The 19150-nt window shown below is 38.9% G+C and overlaps 1 protein-coding gene across 1 annotated transcript in view; it reads left to right on the top strand.

The window, feature by feature from the left end:
- GPC6 (glypican 6) overlaps positions 1–19150 on the top strand; it is a 772836-nt gene that overhangs the window by 679658 nt on the left and 74028 nt on the right. The window contains exon 5 of the mRNA XM_055802769.1: positions 18922–19052. Within this exon, the coding sequence (XP_055658744.1) occupies positions 18922–19052 (131 nt within the window). The remainder of the gene's footprint in view (positions 1–18921; positions 19053–19150) is intronic.

The following is a 19150-nucleotide window of genomic DNA, read 5'->3' as shown; positions in this document are numbered from 1 at the left end:
AATCATAATAATGTACAAGCCAAAAATGTATTGCAAAATGCTTGATTTTTCCAGGGATAGAAACACTGTCTTTTGCCCAGCTCTCTGCCCAGCTTCTTTGCTGGACTCATGTGCTGGTCAGTTTTAAGCAGCATAAATAATCAGGCCCTGCAAATGCACAGAAAATGCCAATCACATTTCATGTGGATAAAACTGTCTTGTCCTGTCCTTCATCCCTGAAGCCATCCAGTATCTATGACATACTTATCAAAAGAATGGAAGAATAAATTTCATCAGATTTCCTTTGTTAAATAGATCTAAGCCAAACTGTGAGCAACAGAAAATCACCAAGTGACTTTTGGGACCTTTTACAGGGTTGGAAGTTTCTGCTAAGAATCATAAAAGTACTGCATCTTTTGAGTTTATTTGCCATAACTCAGTAGTAGCAACTAGCGAACAGATACTGGTGTTCGCAGCCAAAATGCATCTGTGAGTTTAAACAGTTTATTTACTTGCACTGTCAATTATGAAATTCGCATGCACGCTGGCAGATATAAGTGTGCATGTGCACACGTGTATGTATACAGTCATGCACACGTAAAGCACAGCCCTACAAAATACAGGTGCACCTTCATCCAAATGGGTAAAACTCCAATCTTCTCTATAGAAGCAGTTAGTACAAATAGCCAAATCCTCAATAATCTAAATAGTAAAAATAGGTCTCACCAAAGACAATATAAAGAAGGAACTATTTTATCACTCTTCACTGCACATTTTAACATTAAGTAATAGATGAATCAAAGCAGACATTGCAATTACAATTTTTTTTCTCTTTTTCTTTAAAACAAGTGATGACAGCTGGAGGAAGGATCTCATGATGTGCCATTAATAGTGCGTTAGGGACAGCATGAAACACAAAATAAGAAAAGCATTCAAACAAAGGTGTTAAGTTTTTCAAAACTGTTACAAGAAGACAGATGGATCATTACTTGGGTGAAACCCTCTACTCTGCAGCTCTGTGCTGCAGGATTCATCAGCTCTGGCTAGAGAGATGCCTGCCTTAACAGCTGCAAGACATTTATCCCCACAACATAGCCCTACTCTGTGTTCTCATTCCTAGTCTGATATATGCGGTCTGCTCCATTTTCCAGCAGAGTCCTGACTCCTCTGCTGGCAATACTATCAACAGTGGAATGACTCTCTTCTGGGAGATGAAGCCGATGTGAGGCACTTCAGGTGCTCTTCCCTCTCTTGGATGTACTTTTCTCCTGATTTAGCTGCAACAGAGAAAGATCTGTCATCCACATGCCATGGAGTGCACCGCAGAGAGGCCTTTTATAGAAAGCTTAAGGGATGGAAGACCCCTGTCTCTTCTGACAATTTGGTATGAACACATTAACCCAGAAATTCGGTAGCTTTGGATATGTCATCTCTTATACTTCTCCAGTATCTGGAATTAAAGAAGTGTCTACTCTTTCTCTTCAAACTCAGTTAAACTCTTAGTAAATACAATGTCTTTCTAGTGACTGCATCCAATTTGTGCATGATATTTGTGGGAAAATGGGACATGAAGGAAATTACTGTTAATTTTCTAAGAAAATTGAATGCATTGTAAACCTTCCAGGGATATCTGGGAATTTTTTCAATGTGTGATCCAAGAGGAAAAAATGCAATTACCATCAGAGACTTTTTCCTTTCCCCTAAACTATGCCTGCATGACCTGCTGCTTACTGCAGAAATTCAGTAGGAACCAAAAAGGTGCTGTACATTTCAGATTAGGCTGTCATTCCCTTATTTCCCATCCCATCAAGCAGTGGGTTTGGGTCACATGGGATTGGAGATATCCATACACAATACTGTCCACTTTTGAGATAAAGGAAATAAATGCAAATCAAGCAGAAACCCATGGTTTTTTTACTAATGATTCATCTAAGAGTTCAGAGAGAATGTGAGCAAGTGATTTATATAAACAGGCTAATTAAGTGTGAAACAACTAAGCCAAATGTGAACAAGGGTATTTTATCTGATTGTCAAGAACGTGCACAACACGGGGCAATCTCTTGTAAGCAAATCCGTAAAACTACTAATCAAAGACAATGCCTTAATGGTAAAAGGAGAAATAACTACATAATGACAGTATTTATCTGAGAAATTAGCTTCTTTCAAACAACAAGAAGCTCTACAAAGCAACCACATTTCAGAAACCCTTAGATGTATTGTAAATGACAACAAAAATTAAAATCCACCTTCATCCGAACAAAAATCAGTTCAGGATAAGTATGTCTTTAGTGGCCTCTGTCCCCATGAATAATTGTTTTGTTCTTCGGTGTGGAAAGGATTGAGATTACCTCATTCTTCCCCTGCACTGCAGACTTTTTTTTCCTAATCAGCCAGAAGAACCCATTAGTCTGCTATCAACCTGCTCATCATTTTCTCAGGCACACAAAGTCAAGGAGATGGAATGAATGCAAGCTGGTATATAACTTGTTACATCCTTCCTGATCAGCATTTGTTGTTACACCTGCCTGTTTCTCTACAAAATACAAAGGACTAAAAACCATTTACTGTTTAAAATAAGATTGATTTATGGACACCTTTTTGTTTTAGGAATAGTTAATTTTTGTATCAGGCATTCACTGAAAGGCATATGTGTCTTGGCATATCAAGATGTCATTTTACTGATGATGTTTTCTTTTTAATTTATTCTGTGGAGGCATTCAAAAACTTCCTAAGCAGTTTCCAAGCACATGGTGGTTACTGTAGAATAACAAAGGTCTAAGAACAGCAGATGCAGGAAATAAGCCCAGCTGAGAAGCAGAAGTTGGGCAGAACTTTGTGCTTGGCACTGTTTTCACAGTGCCCTGGTGCTGTTCAGCCAACCCTTTGCTGTGGCCCATCTTTTGCTGCTGATTCCCATCACTGCAACTGTTTTGGCTTTGGCTACAGTTTCCAGCACCACCGCAGCTCCCTATTTAAACTTCAGCAAGCAGCCTCTCTCTGATACGTTGTTCCCACTTCATTCTTCTGGAAATATTTTTCCCTGCAGTGTGCACAACCTCTTCTGGAGCTGCCCAGGTCTGGTACCTCCTCTCCATGGTCACAACCTTCCCAGTCACATAGCACACCTCGGGTACACCCGTCATCTAGCCCTGCAGTCACCTCTTCCTGAAAACACCTTGGATGGTGGGCACTGCTTGAGATCATGAAGCAGATGGCAGCAACTGCTTGAGTACCTGTAAAAGCCACCCCAAGGCAAGCTGCCTTTTGGAAGGCAACCTCCTTCCCATCCCCATCACTTTTTCAGCTGTTCTGCAGTAGATCACACCCTGCTGAAAATGAACCCACTTGAAAAAGGGATTATGTTTCCAGCCAGCTCCATCCCTCCCTGCAGCTGTCTGTAATCCCTGAGCGCCCATGCTGGCAGCAGGATGAAATTTTGTCCTCAGTGGCATGGGGAGAAGAAGTCTCTTTTTCAGTTGGCTTAAACAGGTTGTATGACTTCACCTCAAGCTGGGCAGGCACAGCTGGCCAGTCTTCTGCCACTGCTTTCTCATTTCTAGACTGTCTCTTGGAAGTTATTTCCCCCATGCATAGCATCAAAATCCTCTTTTTTACTACTCCACGTAGATTTCTAGGCTGTATCATGCATCCAGGACTGAAGGACAGGAAAAATTGCCTGAAGAGACACATGAACACTGCTGTGTCCCTCATTGTTCCTTCAGGCAGCTCTCCAGAGGCATGCAATCATGCCATGGCTGCAATCATTATTCACTACTTTTCAAAGAACAGATTTTATAAACATAAGTGGATTTTCAGTTCTACTGAACCATTGGTACTAAAGGGAGCCACAAGTATGAATTACAGCCAGTCTGGCATGCATTTTTTTGTAACTGGCCACTCAGTTCACAGCAAATGAATTTCCAGTCCTTGATTAGGTATTCTAGCCTTCCCATAGGAAAGAAGGAAGGAAAAGTATGCTTTGTAGTAAGAGGCATAATCGAGGTATGGAAATATTTCATATTCTCCCCTTGCCAAAGCAGCTTTCATTTTAAATTAGTAAGATTTCTTCTTATCAACGGAAAGAGAAAAATAAGAACTGTCTTTTCACATGTTGTCTTTTACATCTAAGTAACTGAAGCTTTAGTGAAAATTTTCTGTCTTGTATGTGGGCTGGGATGTGTGACAAGGCTGAACAAACTCAGATACAATAATTTGCTTGTGAATAAAAACTCCTTCACAGACATTTGTGTAAACTAACAACAAGCACACAAATATTTGCAGAAAAATAAACCAAGTTAAGCAATACAGTCAGTGCAAGGGGTGTAACAGATTTAATGGCTGTTATGTTTCCATATAAAGAAAGAGAAAAAAAATGTTTTAAATACTCAAAATAAATATTTCTATTCCATGGTTTGAGTGAACATCACCAAAAGGACAGGCTTGTTTCAGTTCCATTTGTGTAACTCACCTTTGAAAGAGCAGGTTGTCTAACTTCCTTTTCTAAAAGAAAATATAGATGGTATCTAAATGCTTTAGGGGAAAGTATGTTGCTAGGCTGATATAAGGGTTATAAAAGCCTTTTGGTTTTCTTTTCTGGTTGGGAGAGGAACATAATGTTACCGAGTTAATCATCACTCTTTGTGTTATTAACTGTTACCTTTCTGTATAGAGCCTGTGGGAAACAGTGAGGACTAAAAACGTGTCTGTTTTAGATTTTCCTTTTACTGAAATGGAACCCAGTTGACATGTCTTTGGAGGCCTTTTTTAGTTATTGAATGTCAGTAACATTAAGTGCCTGTGAAAAGTTTTGCCCTCCTAGCAGATAGGATCCAGTACCCAGTGCAGCACATCAGTGTCAGGTGATGTCACTTCTCCTATTTTATTCCTTGAAAAAATATATGACAATTGTAAGCAGCACTTTAAGAAAGCTGGCGTTGCTGTATCAATTTTTAGAATAGTGTTTACTTTTCTTTTTCTGCCTCCTCACTTTTGCTCTCTTTTGAAGATGTGAAAACAAATTTGCTCCATAGATCCTGTCCTATTCCATTTGACAAAACATTGATTTTTCTCCCCCATGCTGTGAGTGGAGCCAAAATTGACATGGCATATTTTGTTTAATAGGAACAAAAATATAAACTTAATTACCACCTAGTCCTGTCATGCCAAAATATGTTTGTTTCTGTATAGCACTGTCCTCAGTTTATCAGTACAGCATTGAGAATGATAGTTATTTATTTGCTGCCATGCACAGCCAAGGGGAAACAAAATTGGATCTTTTCTGCAAAAGCTGAGAATCGGAATGAACAGCCTCCTCCAAACTGAATTGTTGAACAGATGCTTTGTGACTCCAGTAGGCCTTGGATCACATCTTATTTGCTTGGCAGATATAAGTATTAATAATAACCTTAATGTCTTCATTAAAAGGTATAATGTTTTAAAATTATATCTTTGTTTTTACACTTTTGCACTCAGAAAATCTGAAATCGGTGTTATTTTTGATAGCAATAAGCTGTGGGTCCAGCAGCATAGGACAGAGCCTAATGTTTCTTCTTCCTTGCTGTGCTGATGGGTCTGCACCCTGTTCTTGCTTGTGCCTGTATGGAACTGGAAGGGCTGCAATGAAACCAGTGTTAGTATCCCAGAGCTACAGCCAGGTTAGTGATAGCAGAACATGTGCATAAAGTTTAGGAACTGCATGAAAACTGACCTCCAGCACTGGTCAGTGGCAGAGGAGGAGCTCGGGTGGGTAAGGACGGCGGGACAGAGCTGTGCAGGGGCTTGAGTGCAGAGGCATGAACTTGATGTGCTTGGGGCAGCCGCTACAGAGGGATCTGATGTGAATAAACTCACAATGAACTTAATCCCTAAATAAACCGGGTGAATGGGATCTCCCCCTGGAGGTCTCCAGAGCTGCCTGCCTCTCCTCATTTAGTGCACAGGGAATCAAGGACTGTCCCATGAAGTGCTTATAACTGTAGAAACAGATTAAAGCTCAAAGTTACGGAGAACTGAGCCCAAAACATCCCCACACCTCCCTAGATACCCTGGTCTGTTTTTATGACATATATGACATTATGACAGTCTTATGGGGAAATATCGCTAATTCATATTTATAAACATCTCTTGGATGAAACTGGAGCTGATTGGATGATTTTTTTTCTCTTGGAAAAATGTTCATTTTAGAAAATCAAAACTTTCTGAGGGAGCATTAATACAATGGTTGTCTGGACACTGGACTGGAAGCCTCACCAGTGTGCAGCCAGGCAGCAATCCTGTGAAAAATGTTCCGTTTCTAAGTTTTTCACCCCCACTTAAAACTGTATTTTTCCTGCTGCAAAGTTCTAGTGGGAACAGATCTTTTATTTTCTGGCCAACAGCATCTGTGTGTTGTTATTAATATTTATGAAGATTACAACATTAGAAGTGGCCTTGTGTGATGAACATTAGCTTTTTATATTACTTTGACCTTCTCTAGACTGGACGAACTTTTTTACTGTTGATCTCCCAATCATTTAAAAGATCAGGACACAGATAATTTAGAAGAATTAAGGAGCTCAAGTTTAGGATTTTACACCTTTGCCCCTATCCTATTGATTAGTTCTGTTTCATCTCCATAATATAGTTATTGCAGCTACGCAAACATACAGAAATTGCTCTTTCCTTTCAAAAGGAATGTCAAAACAATAAATAAATGAGTCATACCAGCTGTATTGATTTGTGACAACCTTGATGTACACAATCATTTGGGATTCAAACATTTATCTGGGGAAAAAAAAAACATTTTTATTTGCTGCACTGGGGCTCACTGGGAGAAAATGCTGTTAGGCATCTCAAAATTCTCTACACAGTGGCAGGCTTTTAAATGCAATGAGATATCTGCAGTTAATTTCCATATTAATCAATAAGATGAAAGGCAAAAATCAATTTTGTCTGTGCAACTGTGTGTGACACCTCCCTAAGAGCAGTACCATTGGGATGGATTCATGCCAGCTAAGCTGGCCATAGGTTGATTGTTTATTTATGGCAAGGAAAGGCATAAAGTCAGCTCAGTGACAAAATAGCAGGAAAGATGTTACTCATAGGATGTCTATTAAAAAATCTGGCATTGGTACCTGGGAAATATGCACTTCAGATCTTAATAGCAATTGTGGTTTCCCACATAAAAGAGAGGCAAAAATTTTCTTTGATTCAGAAGAAAAAAGGCTGAATTTACCAAAGAAACTGAGGAGCATCCAGATGCTCTCTGATAGTCATGGCAACACTAAGGAATTTGCCACATAGTCTTGGGATTAGCAAGGTATCATTATCGCAACATTAAGAAATTAATAAAATGTGATACTCTAGTTTCAAATCCTGCATCCCCCTTCCTGTACTGGAATAGACAATAAACCTTAACACAGCCCCATGTCACCTGCAGTTTGACTGGCCTCTATTTATCCTCCCGTAATTCTTCTAATTCAAGACTGTAGAATGTTAAATTATGACTTGTGTTATTTGAAAGCTTACAGTTACAACTTCTGCAACGCAGTATCCAAGATGTTTCACTGCAGATTCATTCATAAATATAAGCATGCCTTCTTTGGTGCTCTGTTCCTTCCCTAGTTATTCCCAATATTAATTATTAATTGGGGGTGGGGTGGGGGGTGGGGGTGGGGGGTGGGGGGGGGTGTTGATGATTGCTAAACTGATGTATGAATTAAAAAGCCTGGGTTTGAATGGCAATAGTCATCTCAGAACCCTTCATTGCCTAAAAAATGTTAGAATTTATTTCTTTTTTCTTATACTTATCACTTGAGTCCATTTTGCTGCTCATTCTCAGATTTTCTGGGACAGTCCTCCTCAGGACAGTATCCTGAACAGTAACACCAATGTGCTTTTCCACCTCACTGTTTACCCCCATTCCCAGACCATTTATGAAAAGATCACAACAGCAAAGTCTTAAGCATAGAGTCCTGTTGAGTCTGTTAAAAGTGTCTTTGGAGCAAAAGTTATCCCAAACTAAACTTTCTACAACTAACTCAGAGTATAAGCCTAACTTTTAAATAGGTGAAATGAGTCAAAGCCCAACCACAGAATCACAGGAAATGTCTGGGTTAGGGATGGACCTGTGGAGAGCCTCTAGGGTCCAACCCTCAGCTGAAGGCAAGGCCTTAGATTAGGTTTTTCAGGACTGCCAAGCCAAGTCTGAGTATTTTCAGCCACAGAGATTCTACCACATCTGTGGCTGACCTATTCCAGCGTTTAATTGTTCACATGGTGATGGGGTTTTTTTCTTATAGCCAAACAGAAACTTGTGACTTTTGTGTCTTGTCCTGCTGCTCCACATCAATGTGAGGACAGTTTCCCCATCTTCTCTGTACCTACCCTTTAGGCACTGAAGACTAATGAGATCTCCCCTGAGTCTGCTCTTTGTAAACTGAACAAATCCAGCTTATTCAGCCTTTCTCTATTTGTCAAGTTCTCCAACCCTCTCATCATCTAGGTGGCCATCCACTGGACCTTTCTGACACAAAGAATGTCTAAAAATTCATTGGTAATCTTAGTGCAACACTGAAGATGCACTACATCCAGCAGTTACGGAACAGAAAAACATATTCAAGGAAAAGAAACAATGAAACAAGGACCAGTATCCTTCCATATGTAATTCTCATTAAACTGCCAATAAGAACAGCAGGTCTGTTAGGTTTAAACTGGGATTTTACAGAAGAATACACTGAAGTCATAGATGCCACTACAGTTATTAGTAGAAAGATTATGTGTAGATTAGATGCTGCTGAAGGGTGAAGCTATTCTTGAAATAGCCAAGCAGTTTCTTGAAACAAACTGCTTATAGAAGTAAAGGATGTATCACTTCTCAAGAAGAGATAATGGACAGCTCATTAATTATATTTTCAAAAGTGTACCATAAAATCTGTCAAGATTAGAAAAAGCTCTACTGCACAAAATTCAGAAATATAAGTAAGGAATAGAAATAAAAACCAGTGCAGAAAATAAAATCACTGTAAATTCTGAATATGAGGCAACACTTGAAAAAATATGTCAGGACTGACATGGGAAATATGAATTATAAATCAGTTGTAATGAAAAGGATAAGGAAACCAGATGCATCAAGTGAATGGAGACAGTTTCCTGAGTCAGGCATATGGGCCAAAAAGGGTTTCTACTAAACACTAATGAGGTTCAACTTTAAACATTAGTTTAGTTCAACTTTAAAATTAGTTCTAGACACCACAATACCAGAGAACTCTTTTACAGGAAATGAAGGAAACAGCAAAAGGTCTGAGAAAATCACTTATGAAAACAGAGTTAAAAAATTAGCATGGAAAGCATGACTAAGCACAAACCAAAGGAGGGATGATAGATGCCTGCAAATATCTGAGGGATGTAAATCCCAAGAAAAGGACTGTTTATGATGATATGAGGTAGCTTATTAGAAACAGTTGAGTGAAATTAAGCAGCAGAAAAAATACAACACATAACTGGATGAATATTCTAATAGTGATGTACAGTAGATAATGAAATAGCTTTCTTAAAAGAAGTGGGAAGAACATAACTAAGCTATTTTAAAACTGGGCTGGACAGATTTCTAGGGAATGGATACTGTGAGTGGTAACTCTGCATGGGCAGTAGAATGGCTGAAAATACCCTTAGGAGTCTAACATTTGTGACTGTACCAATGTAATGTGAGCTATACACCTAAGAGATTTTTACTGAAGGAAAAGTACATTAAACACAGAATTTCAGGGCTATGATTTGCTTTCTTCAGTCATTTGGGTATATCGCACCAAAGAAGAATCAGAAAGATGGATTTTTTTTACTGTTCCAAACCCCACATATCTTGAAAGAATTATGCACACTAGTCTATGTTAATACAAATTTCAAAGAGAGACTATATAGCAGATCATACATAGGCATGCATCAATGCGGGTTATTTTATTTACTAACAACATATGATGTGACTGATGATGAAACTACTTAAACATCTTTTGGCATATGGAAAAAGCAACGAGACAAAGATTTTATAAATATATTGCATATTATTAATTGATTGATGCCAAACATTCAGACAGGATCCTAAACAACATTTGGCAATAAAATTTGCTAAAAGTCCAGTTCAGAAGAACATCTTGCATTCAGCTCCCATAGGGGAGTAGAAGAATAATAATAGTAGATAATAATAGTAGACATCTTGCCTAGTCTTTGCTACTTTCATTTTGCATACATGAGCAAAAATAAGGTATTATCTAATAACAGTACACTAAATTATTTAGAATTGCTCAAAGTTACAGAAAGACAAAGAAGGAAAATTATTTTAATTTGGTCATTTTTTTCAACACATGGAAGAAAAATTTACGATACATGAAATGCTCAAAAATATCAAGTGAACCTGCAGTTTACAAAACTCATTTTGTTGCTATCAATGGCAATGACAACTGCATGTCAATAACTTCTTCATACATACATTTTACATGATACTAAACTCATTTATTGAGCTTCTCTACATAAAAGAGACAGTTACAGACAAACATAGCAGAAGCGATACAAAAATTTCCATTATTACAGAATTCAATCTGGAAAACTTTCACTTATATTGTTGACAATTCTTTTTTACCTTTTTTGAGGGAAGAGTAAGTGATATTGTCATCAATAAACAAGGTTACGTAGCTGGTCAGAAATATCAAAAAAAAAATTTTAAAATCTCCAAATTCTTATGACTAAAATTAAACATAGATAATAAGTAACTAGATCTGATTATCATCACACATTTTTAAAGTTTGCCTTTTTAACTAATTGGTAATTAACCTGGCAGGGAGAATTCTGGGTTCTAGTCCCTCCTACAAGAGCTTATGAGATACTTGTCATTACATCAGCCTTTGGACATCAGCCTTACAAGCATAAGCCAGAAAACTGGTTTCACACCTTCACAACTAAGTGCCTTAAATGCTAAGACAGAGACCAATCTTTCCATCCAGGTGAATAGCTAAGTATTCCACAGAAACAGCTTTGAAAGCAGAGCTATCAGGCACATAAGAACAGCAGAGGTGCTCTGGGTGTTTTTCCAGCAGGTAAAATTTTGATCCTCCTCGCAACAGGCAAAAAAATTTAAATTGAGTCTTCTACATCTTGGTTGTACTGTGTAAATGTAGGCACCTTCAGGACTGCATTCTCTTTTGCTATTCTTTTGAAAAACTCCATATGCTGTAGGAAGAGCTACAGAACTGACAGGCTCAGAACAGCTGAGATGGTGAGAGACTGCCCTGAAGTGTTACTATGCTTTCAAAAGCATTTAAGACTGACCTGAAGTTTGTATAGGGTCCGACTTTTCCTTGCACACTGCCAATGTTTTCTCAAAAAACAGCTCTGCCCTGCAGCTCAGGATGGGATTCGGGCTGCTGTGGCAGTTCACTAGGGGAACGCATGCAAACTCCTTTATTCACACACACACCCCCCTTGAACCAGCTCACTTGAACCATAGCCTGGACCACAAGACCCTCCAGACTCTGCATGCAGACATAGACACCTTTACAAGTGTTCAGCTTGGGTCTTTCTAGCTGCTGGTCTCCTCCTACTTGCCAGGTAGTCCAGCTTGAAGCTTGCCAGCAGGACATTATACTCACACACAGAGAACACGTGCACACCCACACTACTATTCTCCACCAGAAAATGGTTAGGAATAGAGTTTAGTAAGAACATAGAGCAGACTGCAGTGATCAGGCAGCCAGCAAGTTTGCTGACTAGCAGTGTTTCCACATGGATGGCCTTTTTCACACGCTCTGTTCTCCCCATTTCCCCTTGTTTGTTCCCCAGCTCACCTTAATCCAGCTCTTTTTTTGCCCTTGTTTTCTTCCATGTCAACAACCCACCCCCGGCACTTTTTCCCCATTGCTCCCCATTTTGCCAACCATCTGTGAAATCCTGCCATTCTTCATGGCACTAACTGTGACTTTTGTTCAGCTGCCTACTCTGTTACTTGTTACAGAAAAATCTCAGGCCATGTCCAGCGGTTTCTCATGTTTCTCATGTCTCACCCAAACCTCAGGCAAGGACTAGCCATTTGCCTGCATACCTTAATAGATAAGCCTAACTGGATAGTGATAAGTGAATATACAAATAGGAGTACTGAGATCCCCTTTACACAGGTGCAAACATGAGTTTTAAAAAAAGTACCTTGCTCACAAAAAAAGAGCAGGTTGTAGAGAATTATAATGTTGTTATGCCAATACATATGTGGAGCTTGATGATAGTCAGAGAGGAAATCTGTCAATTTAGCCTCATCAGAACAGAACTGTACAGGGTTCTTATATGGAATAATAATGTGAAAAAAGGGAGCTGTGAGCCCTAAGAAAAACAGCAGTTTTCACATCACTGCTATGCCTTACTCTGATTTCCTGAGAAAAGAAACCTTAGCACCTCATTAAATGTGAGGTGGAGTTTCACTTTCTTCTTCTTGAATTTTTTTAGTAAATCAAAATCTAGCAGTAAAAGTTTTGGCAGAGTATTACAGGGATGTATTTCCACTGTTATTATATTTCTAAAAAGTCAATATGTACCCATATTTCACTTTCCAATTTTTATTTTTTATTTTGTTTCATTAATTTACCATCTAACGCTCTAAAGATTTTATGACCACTATTTATATTTAGTGTCATGATGGAAAACTCACTCAGTTTTGCCTACATGACGTAGTAAATACAGCCCAGACTCCTGCCTCCCCTTGCCCTTGGTCGGAAGGTTGGGAATCTACCAAATGAGCACTGCTTTGCAGCCCAGCAAATTAACAGTTATATCCTTTTCCAAAACAGTCATTGCCACTCTCAAGGTCATAGTCAACTGCAGTAGGCAACTGCTTAGTCTGTTTGCAAATGATTCATCTCTTCTTCTGCAATCCATAGACTTGTCCATAGACATATCCTTTGAAGTTTCCCAAATAAAAATTTATCCTTACATTCTTTCACACACAACTATGTGAACAAGCACATATATGGGACTAGAAATAAAGAGAAACCTCCTTATAGAAAATTTAAGATGTTCCTCCCTTTTTTCCCCAAACAAAATATACCTTAAGATTTTATGAAGGACATGCAACTTAGTATTTTACCATTCTTTTTCTCCCTGAAAAAAACAACAGTTTTAGAGACTTCATTCATAGTTGCTTTTCTGGATTTCCCTGGGGAAACTCAGCCACTTTTGGAATCTCACTGATAATTTCAAAGTAGAAGAAGAAACAGGTGTGTATGAAAGAAAAAAGTGATATGACAACTGATGTCACAGCCAGACTAACACAGGCCCAAAAAATGTCCTCCATTATCAGCTCCCTGAGCCTTCCCTATCAGCTCTGAGTCTTCCCTCTCAGACTCTCCTCACATTTTCTTGATGACAGAAAGTTTGCAAGAAAAAGGAGGCACTGATTGTTTTTATGGGATCTTCATATTTCAGTGTAGTTTTCGGTTTCACGTCAGATGTCTCATAAATCAGTGTCCTTGTCCCTGCTCCTTTTGTTTCAATCTGGGATTTACTAGGAAGTTTTCTGGAAACCTGCCCTGAAGGAAATGTAACATAAACAGGAAGACATCACTTTTAGTATCAAGACAAGTCAAAACAACAGAGTCTTGATGCAGTTCCTAGGAAATAGACACAGATTCTTGTCTATTCATATTATTAGTCTATCCATTATTTTGGCTGGGGATGCTCAGGGTTCAGAAAACATCATGACACCTTGAGATTCACACATGGTGTTCTGAATTTTTAAATTACAGAATGAATCACTTAGCATGGTGATCAGTTTTGTCCTGAGCTTCTCATTAAAATGGTACCTGTAAAACTTAAAAGAAAAAAAAAAAAAGAAAAAAACCTGTGAGGTAAACCAAAAATGTCTGCAGGATGTCTTTCTTATATATTGCTTAAAATGAAACAATGTCTTTCTAAGAACCACTGTCAAATACCTGTGGCATTTCTTGGTGTGGACAAGTGAATACAAAGCGGTTAAACGGAGCTGCTGTGCTTAGCCAGCAGAGACATTTTGGGGCTACACCCTGGGACTCCAATAGAATTAGGTTTTTTTCTCCATCAGGAAGGTCCCCACTCCTGTTTTGAGCAACACACATCTAGCAGGAGATCGAGAGCAGTGGCACTGACAGGGAATCTAGTGTGCCATATGCTCTGCACTTTCTCGGGACTGTTTTGCAAGCCCATGTCCCCAAGTGAGCAATTAGTCATGTTTGTTGTTTCTGAGTCGCTAACAAACCCACAATGCAAGAATGACTTACCTAGAATGAGTTCCTGATCCGCTCACGCAGCAGCTAGGTGCCAGCTTTTTGCCAGGTGCTGTAGTCTACGGAAAGGGAAGACAGGTACTTAGCCTAAGCAAAGCAGATTTTGAAAAATGTAAAAGAGGTAAAAATAAAATCATATGTAATTGAACAATATGGGTAAGAGTATTAACATAAAAAAGAGGTAGTCAATTAATCAATCAGGTTTCAGATTTTAATATCACAAACAATAATTAAGCTCCTAATATCTACTACTTCAGCTGATACTGCGAAATCATTAAATCCACCAAGTTCCCACTGACCAGAATTAGTATTTCTTTGAGTTGTGGGTTCTGTTCCTGAGAATCAAGTTTTCAACACTGAAGCATACAGATTTTCTTAACTTCATTTTGAAAACTTTCCGCCTTCTCCTGTAATAATATTCATAACATTTTTAGGAGAAAAACAGAGACTTGGGACAACAGTGTTGTGTTTATTATTGCATGATTATAGATTTGAGGAGCTACAGTCTGGAAAGGACCATTGCATCATTTTGACTGTCCTGTCTGTCATAAATCTCAGATCATGAAGTTTCATCTGATTTTCACTATATCCAACCTAACAGCTTCTATTTCATTCAATTGCACAGGACACCTTGTGTCTACATGTTGTGTGTGTTCATATAGAATTGTGCAAACGTTAAATAAGGTTTAACACTGGAGTGAGGGTATGGGTTGGCAAACAAGAGGATGGAACCCAATGATACCAGAAAATCTTTTCCAAGGGAGGAATTCACTTTAAGACAACACACTAGGATTTCTTTTTTCTCTAGATCAATGTTAATGGTAGGAAATTCAGTCTGAATTTTAATCTGAGCGCTAACTCAAAAAATGAGTAGATGGAAGCTAGTTAACTACAGTAGTGATTATGTTCCTAAGGGGCCTGCACACCTGCAATAATATGACTGCCTTGCTCTTTAAGGCTTCTCTCAGTATAGGGCTGTCAGATATGTGGCTGAGTCACCACCCCTGTGGGTATTTAAAAGACATGTAGACATGGCACTTAAGGACATGGTTAAGTGGTGAACTTGGCAGTGCCAGGGTGATCTTGATCTTGATGATCTTGAAGGTCATTTCCAACCTAAAGGATTCTATGATTCTGTATGGATAGGTTGGATTTAATATTAGGAACAACAAGGATGGTTAAAGAAAAAGTAGAAAGAAGAGCTTAGTCAGAGAGAGGCTAAGAAAATAACTTTGGAGTTTATAGAAGTGGTTCTTGCTCATCCTTTTTTGCTCAGCTGAGCTTGTAGCACTCCTACAAGCAGCCAGGAGTAATGCAGCAGTCCAGTCACTGCTAAATCAGCCATGGCCCCACACACCTGCTGATACTGAAGACGATAAAATGATTTCTCAAGCAACTGGTTTTCCATTTGTGCAAGAGCGCATCTGAACTGTGCAAATGCCTAAGATTTCTAGTCTGACTTGAGCCCTAGAATGGGCCTTAACTAGAAACACAACTTTTGTCGGCCTCAGAAATGATGTTGCAGGAGGAACTTGTTTTACCTTAGCCCTTTCAAGCATCTCTTATCCCAGCATTTAATCCCTTTCTCACACTCTGCCTCTTCAAATATGTCTGTGTACAGGCCTCTAGTTTAACACTAGTACTGTCCCACCTTCTAGCTCCAAAAAAAAAATATAGACTGCTGATATAAAGATGTACTTGTCATCAGTGAAGGTGTGACTATTTCTGATTAAACTTTTCCCTTAACTCACAGGTCCCTGGCCATATCCCTACAGTGCTAACTAAATAAAAGATTGCAGGGCTCCAATGTCAAGTGATACTGTTGGCTCACAGCCTCACGGCTTCACGCTAGCTCCTCCACAGATTTGTGCTGTGAATAGCTGCCTGGAGTGGTCCAGTCATTTCAAGACAGAGAAGGAGATAACACATAAAGAATATGGACAAACTGAGATCTACTGCTTGATTTTGCTTTCTATTTTTCTTTTCTTTTTTCTTTTCTTTTTTTTTCTTTTTCTTTCTTTTCCTTTCTTTTATTTTCCTTTTCTTTTTTCTTTTTTCTTTTTTCTTTTTCTTTCTTTTTTCTTTTTTTTCCTTTTCTCTTTTTTCCCTTTTTTTTTTTACCATAAAGCTATAAGCCATGTGATTGAAACATAAACTTGACTAACCTTAACATGAATCAAAGTTCTTAAACCCACCACCAGACTTATTCCATACTATACCAAACAAGGAAGTTCAACATAGTCAAAACAAAGACATTTGGCAGGCAGGAATTACCCATATTTTTCAGCCTCTGCCCACTTCCAATACAAAGACTCAGTCTATGGATAGGGTTAAGGTTCAGAAAATAGAAGTTAATGAACTAAAGGTTGTTTTTTCTAAAGATGTAAATCATCTAAACCAGGAACAGATCTTTAGTTTGCATCTCCGAGAACTATTAATTTTGAAGGCACCTTGCTTGAGAAAAAGTTATTCTTACAAATAAAGCTGTGGTTCTTGTTCAGTTAAGGATGATGCACGTTTCTGCCACATAGCTGAGATTCCACTTCAAGATTTTATTCAGAACTAGTGTCCCATGCCATCAGAAGAAACAGCAAGTAGACTCAAGTCACCACCTATACTCATGAAGGGTCTCCAGCAATTACCTGTTTAGCACTAGACTTGTCCAACCTGTCTGTTCCCAAACTAAAGAGTGCTCATACAAAGAGGCACCTGGCCTTAACTTAAGCTGTGGGCTACTCCTCAAAAAAAAAAAAAATGTGACAGTTTTATGCATTAACCCTAATCTTAACCCTAATCCTGAACTAAACCACCAAGACCTGTGCCCTAACAATGCCTAGTACTGGTTATGGCAGCTAGGATTTAGGCTGATCACATTGCTCACAAGGTGCTAAGGTGTAAACATTTCGTACAAGTTATTCCAAACATGAACAAGAAAATCCTTTACCCTAGTCCACACTTACAAATTCTCTTTGCATGTGGAAAAACTGCTAACTTATTGCAGGAATCTCTAAGTATATGCAAGTGCATGTGTATATGTGTGCACGTATATTTGAGTGTATGAAAATTGTTTTGTTTCCTCTGTCAGAGCTAGGTGCTGTTTTGACCAAGTTTCCCACTGTGAAGGGTTTAAACTAAAGAATGTTAAACTAATGTACAGCCAAAATAATACCTCTGGTTTTGAAACCAAAATCCTATCATCTCATAATTTCTGTCAACACCAACTGCTATACACCCCACCCCAAACAACTGGCATTACACTCTTTCCAGTCTAAAAGTATTGCGAAATATTTGACTCAAATTTGCAAAAGTGCTTAGGTGCTACATGCCAAGTAACTTCAGTTTCAGTGGGATTTTTAGGCATGCAGTGACTGCATATAAACAACATACTGTAGCCCTCAGGTCAGGATGTGCATGGAAGTCTGTGTCTCAGCTGCTAGGGTGAGATGCCAGCCTCTTCTTGCCATACATGCACGCACATGTGCTTCTTTGGGGAGGGAGGAGATGGTCATGCGGGCTGAAAAGAAGCCCTGGGGTTCTGCAGCCAAGTGCAGAGCTAACAAACACTGCCATCAGGGCTACATGGTGTTCCATGCCTTCTCCACATAGCTGCCATGGGACCGGTGCTTAACAACAGCAAAGCACATGTGGGATCTGTTTTGGGAAGAAGTATGATTAGTACCTCTTGGACCCTAAGTCTGAGAGATAAAGAAGAGAACATGCAAAGAATTTTGTTTATCATGTAAAAATTGCAAGTGGCATCTGTTTAAAGATATTTAGATACTGAAAACTTTAAATGCTAACATATGAGACAATAAATCAAATATGATGTTCAAAGGTATAGTATAAAACCAGTTTACAGCATGGCTACTGTCACAGAAATTGTGATGAATCTGTGTCTGTGCATAGACAAACATGTGATGCATGGCAAAACTTTTTTTACTGTTATTAATTTCTGTTCAGTTGCTTGTTTTTTACTTGTTAATGAACACAAAAATATAAAATTATTTTGGAGAGGAGCTCTAATGTAAATTAAGCAAACAATTGTTTTTAAAATCCAAAACATACAAAGTATATATGTTTCTGCATACAACTTCCCACCATGTTTTGAAAATGTAGCAAAGCAAATGTGGTTTATACCTATATACTATGGCAGAAATCCAATAGTCATCTGCTGTTCACATTGCAAGAAAATGAGATCATTAAGGTCAGAAAGAACAGCTGCTTTAATTATAACACCCTGAGATATCATATCAAAGTTTTCATCATCTCGCACAAATTCTTAAGAACATACCCCAGGGATTCATTTCTATCATCCTGCTTTTTCTCGGGAAGGAGACTACACAAGTACACTCCCGAGCACTGGCTGCTTCGAGTGGTGCGTGATGCTGTGTAAAATAATTTTAGCCTAAGCTCAATAATACTAAGGCAACTATTATTAATCTAACTTTTACACCCTTTGTTCCTCCTTCTGTGGTGGCAGCAGTAGGGGAAGACATTTTTGACAGCTGGTAAGCTGCCCTGCAGGCTTGATGGTCCTGCAACCACACATCCCCATGGGCTCCTGCTCAGGAGTGCTCGGTACCCACACCTCCGGCTGGCAACACTGGTCTGCCCAAGGCACCCAAAGGTATCCCTTCTTTAAGGGAATGGCTACTTTGTGTTTTAACAGATGCTATGCTTCTGGTAGCGGAGAGATTAGAGGGACCATTCAACATTGAATCAGTCATGGATCCTATTGATGTCAAGATTTCTGAAGCCATCATGAACATGCAAGAAAACAGCATGCAGGTGTCGGCAAAGGTACTGTGTGAGTTGCACCTTCTCTGTTGCTGAATGTCACAAGCAGGGGGAAAAACACCTCCATCATTTTTCAGTCTAGACTTTAAGAAAGCTTGTCC

This window comes from Falco peregrinus, chromosome 4 (genome assembly GCF_023634155.1).
Source record: "Falco peregrinus isolate bFalPer1 chromosome 4, bFalPer1.pri, whole genome shotgun sequence".
Taxonomy (NCBI): Eukaryota; Metazoa; Chordata; class Aves; order Falconiformes; family Falconidae; genus Falco; species Falco peregrinus.
This window is presented reverse-complemented; position numbering and strand designations above follow the sequence as displayed.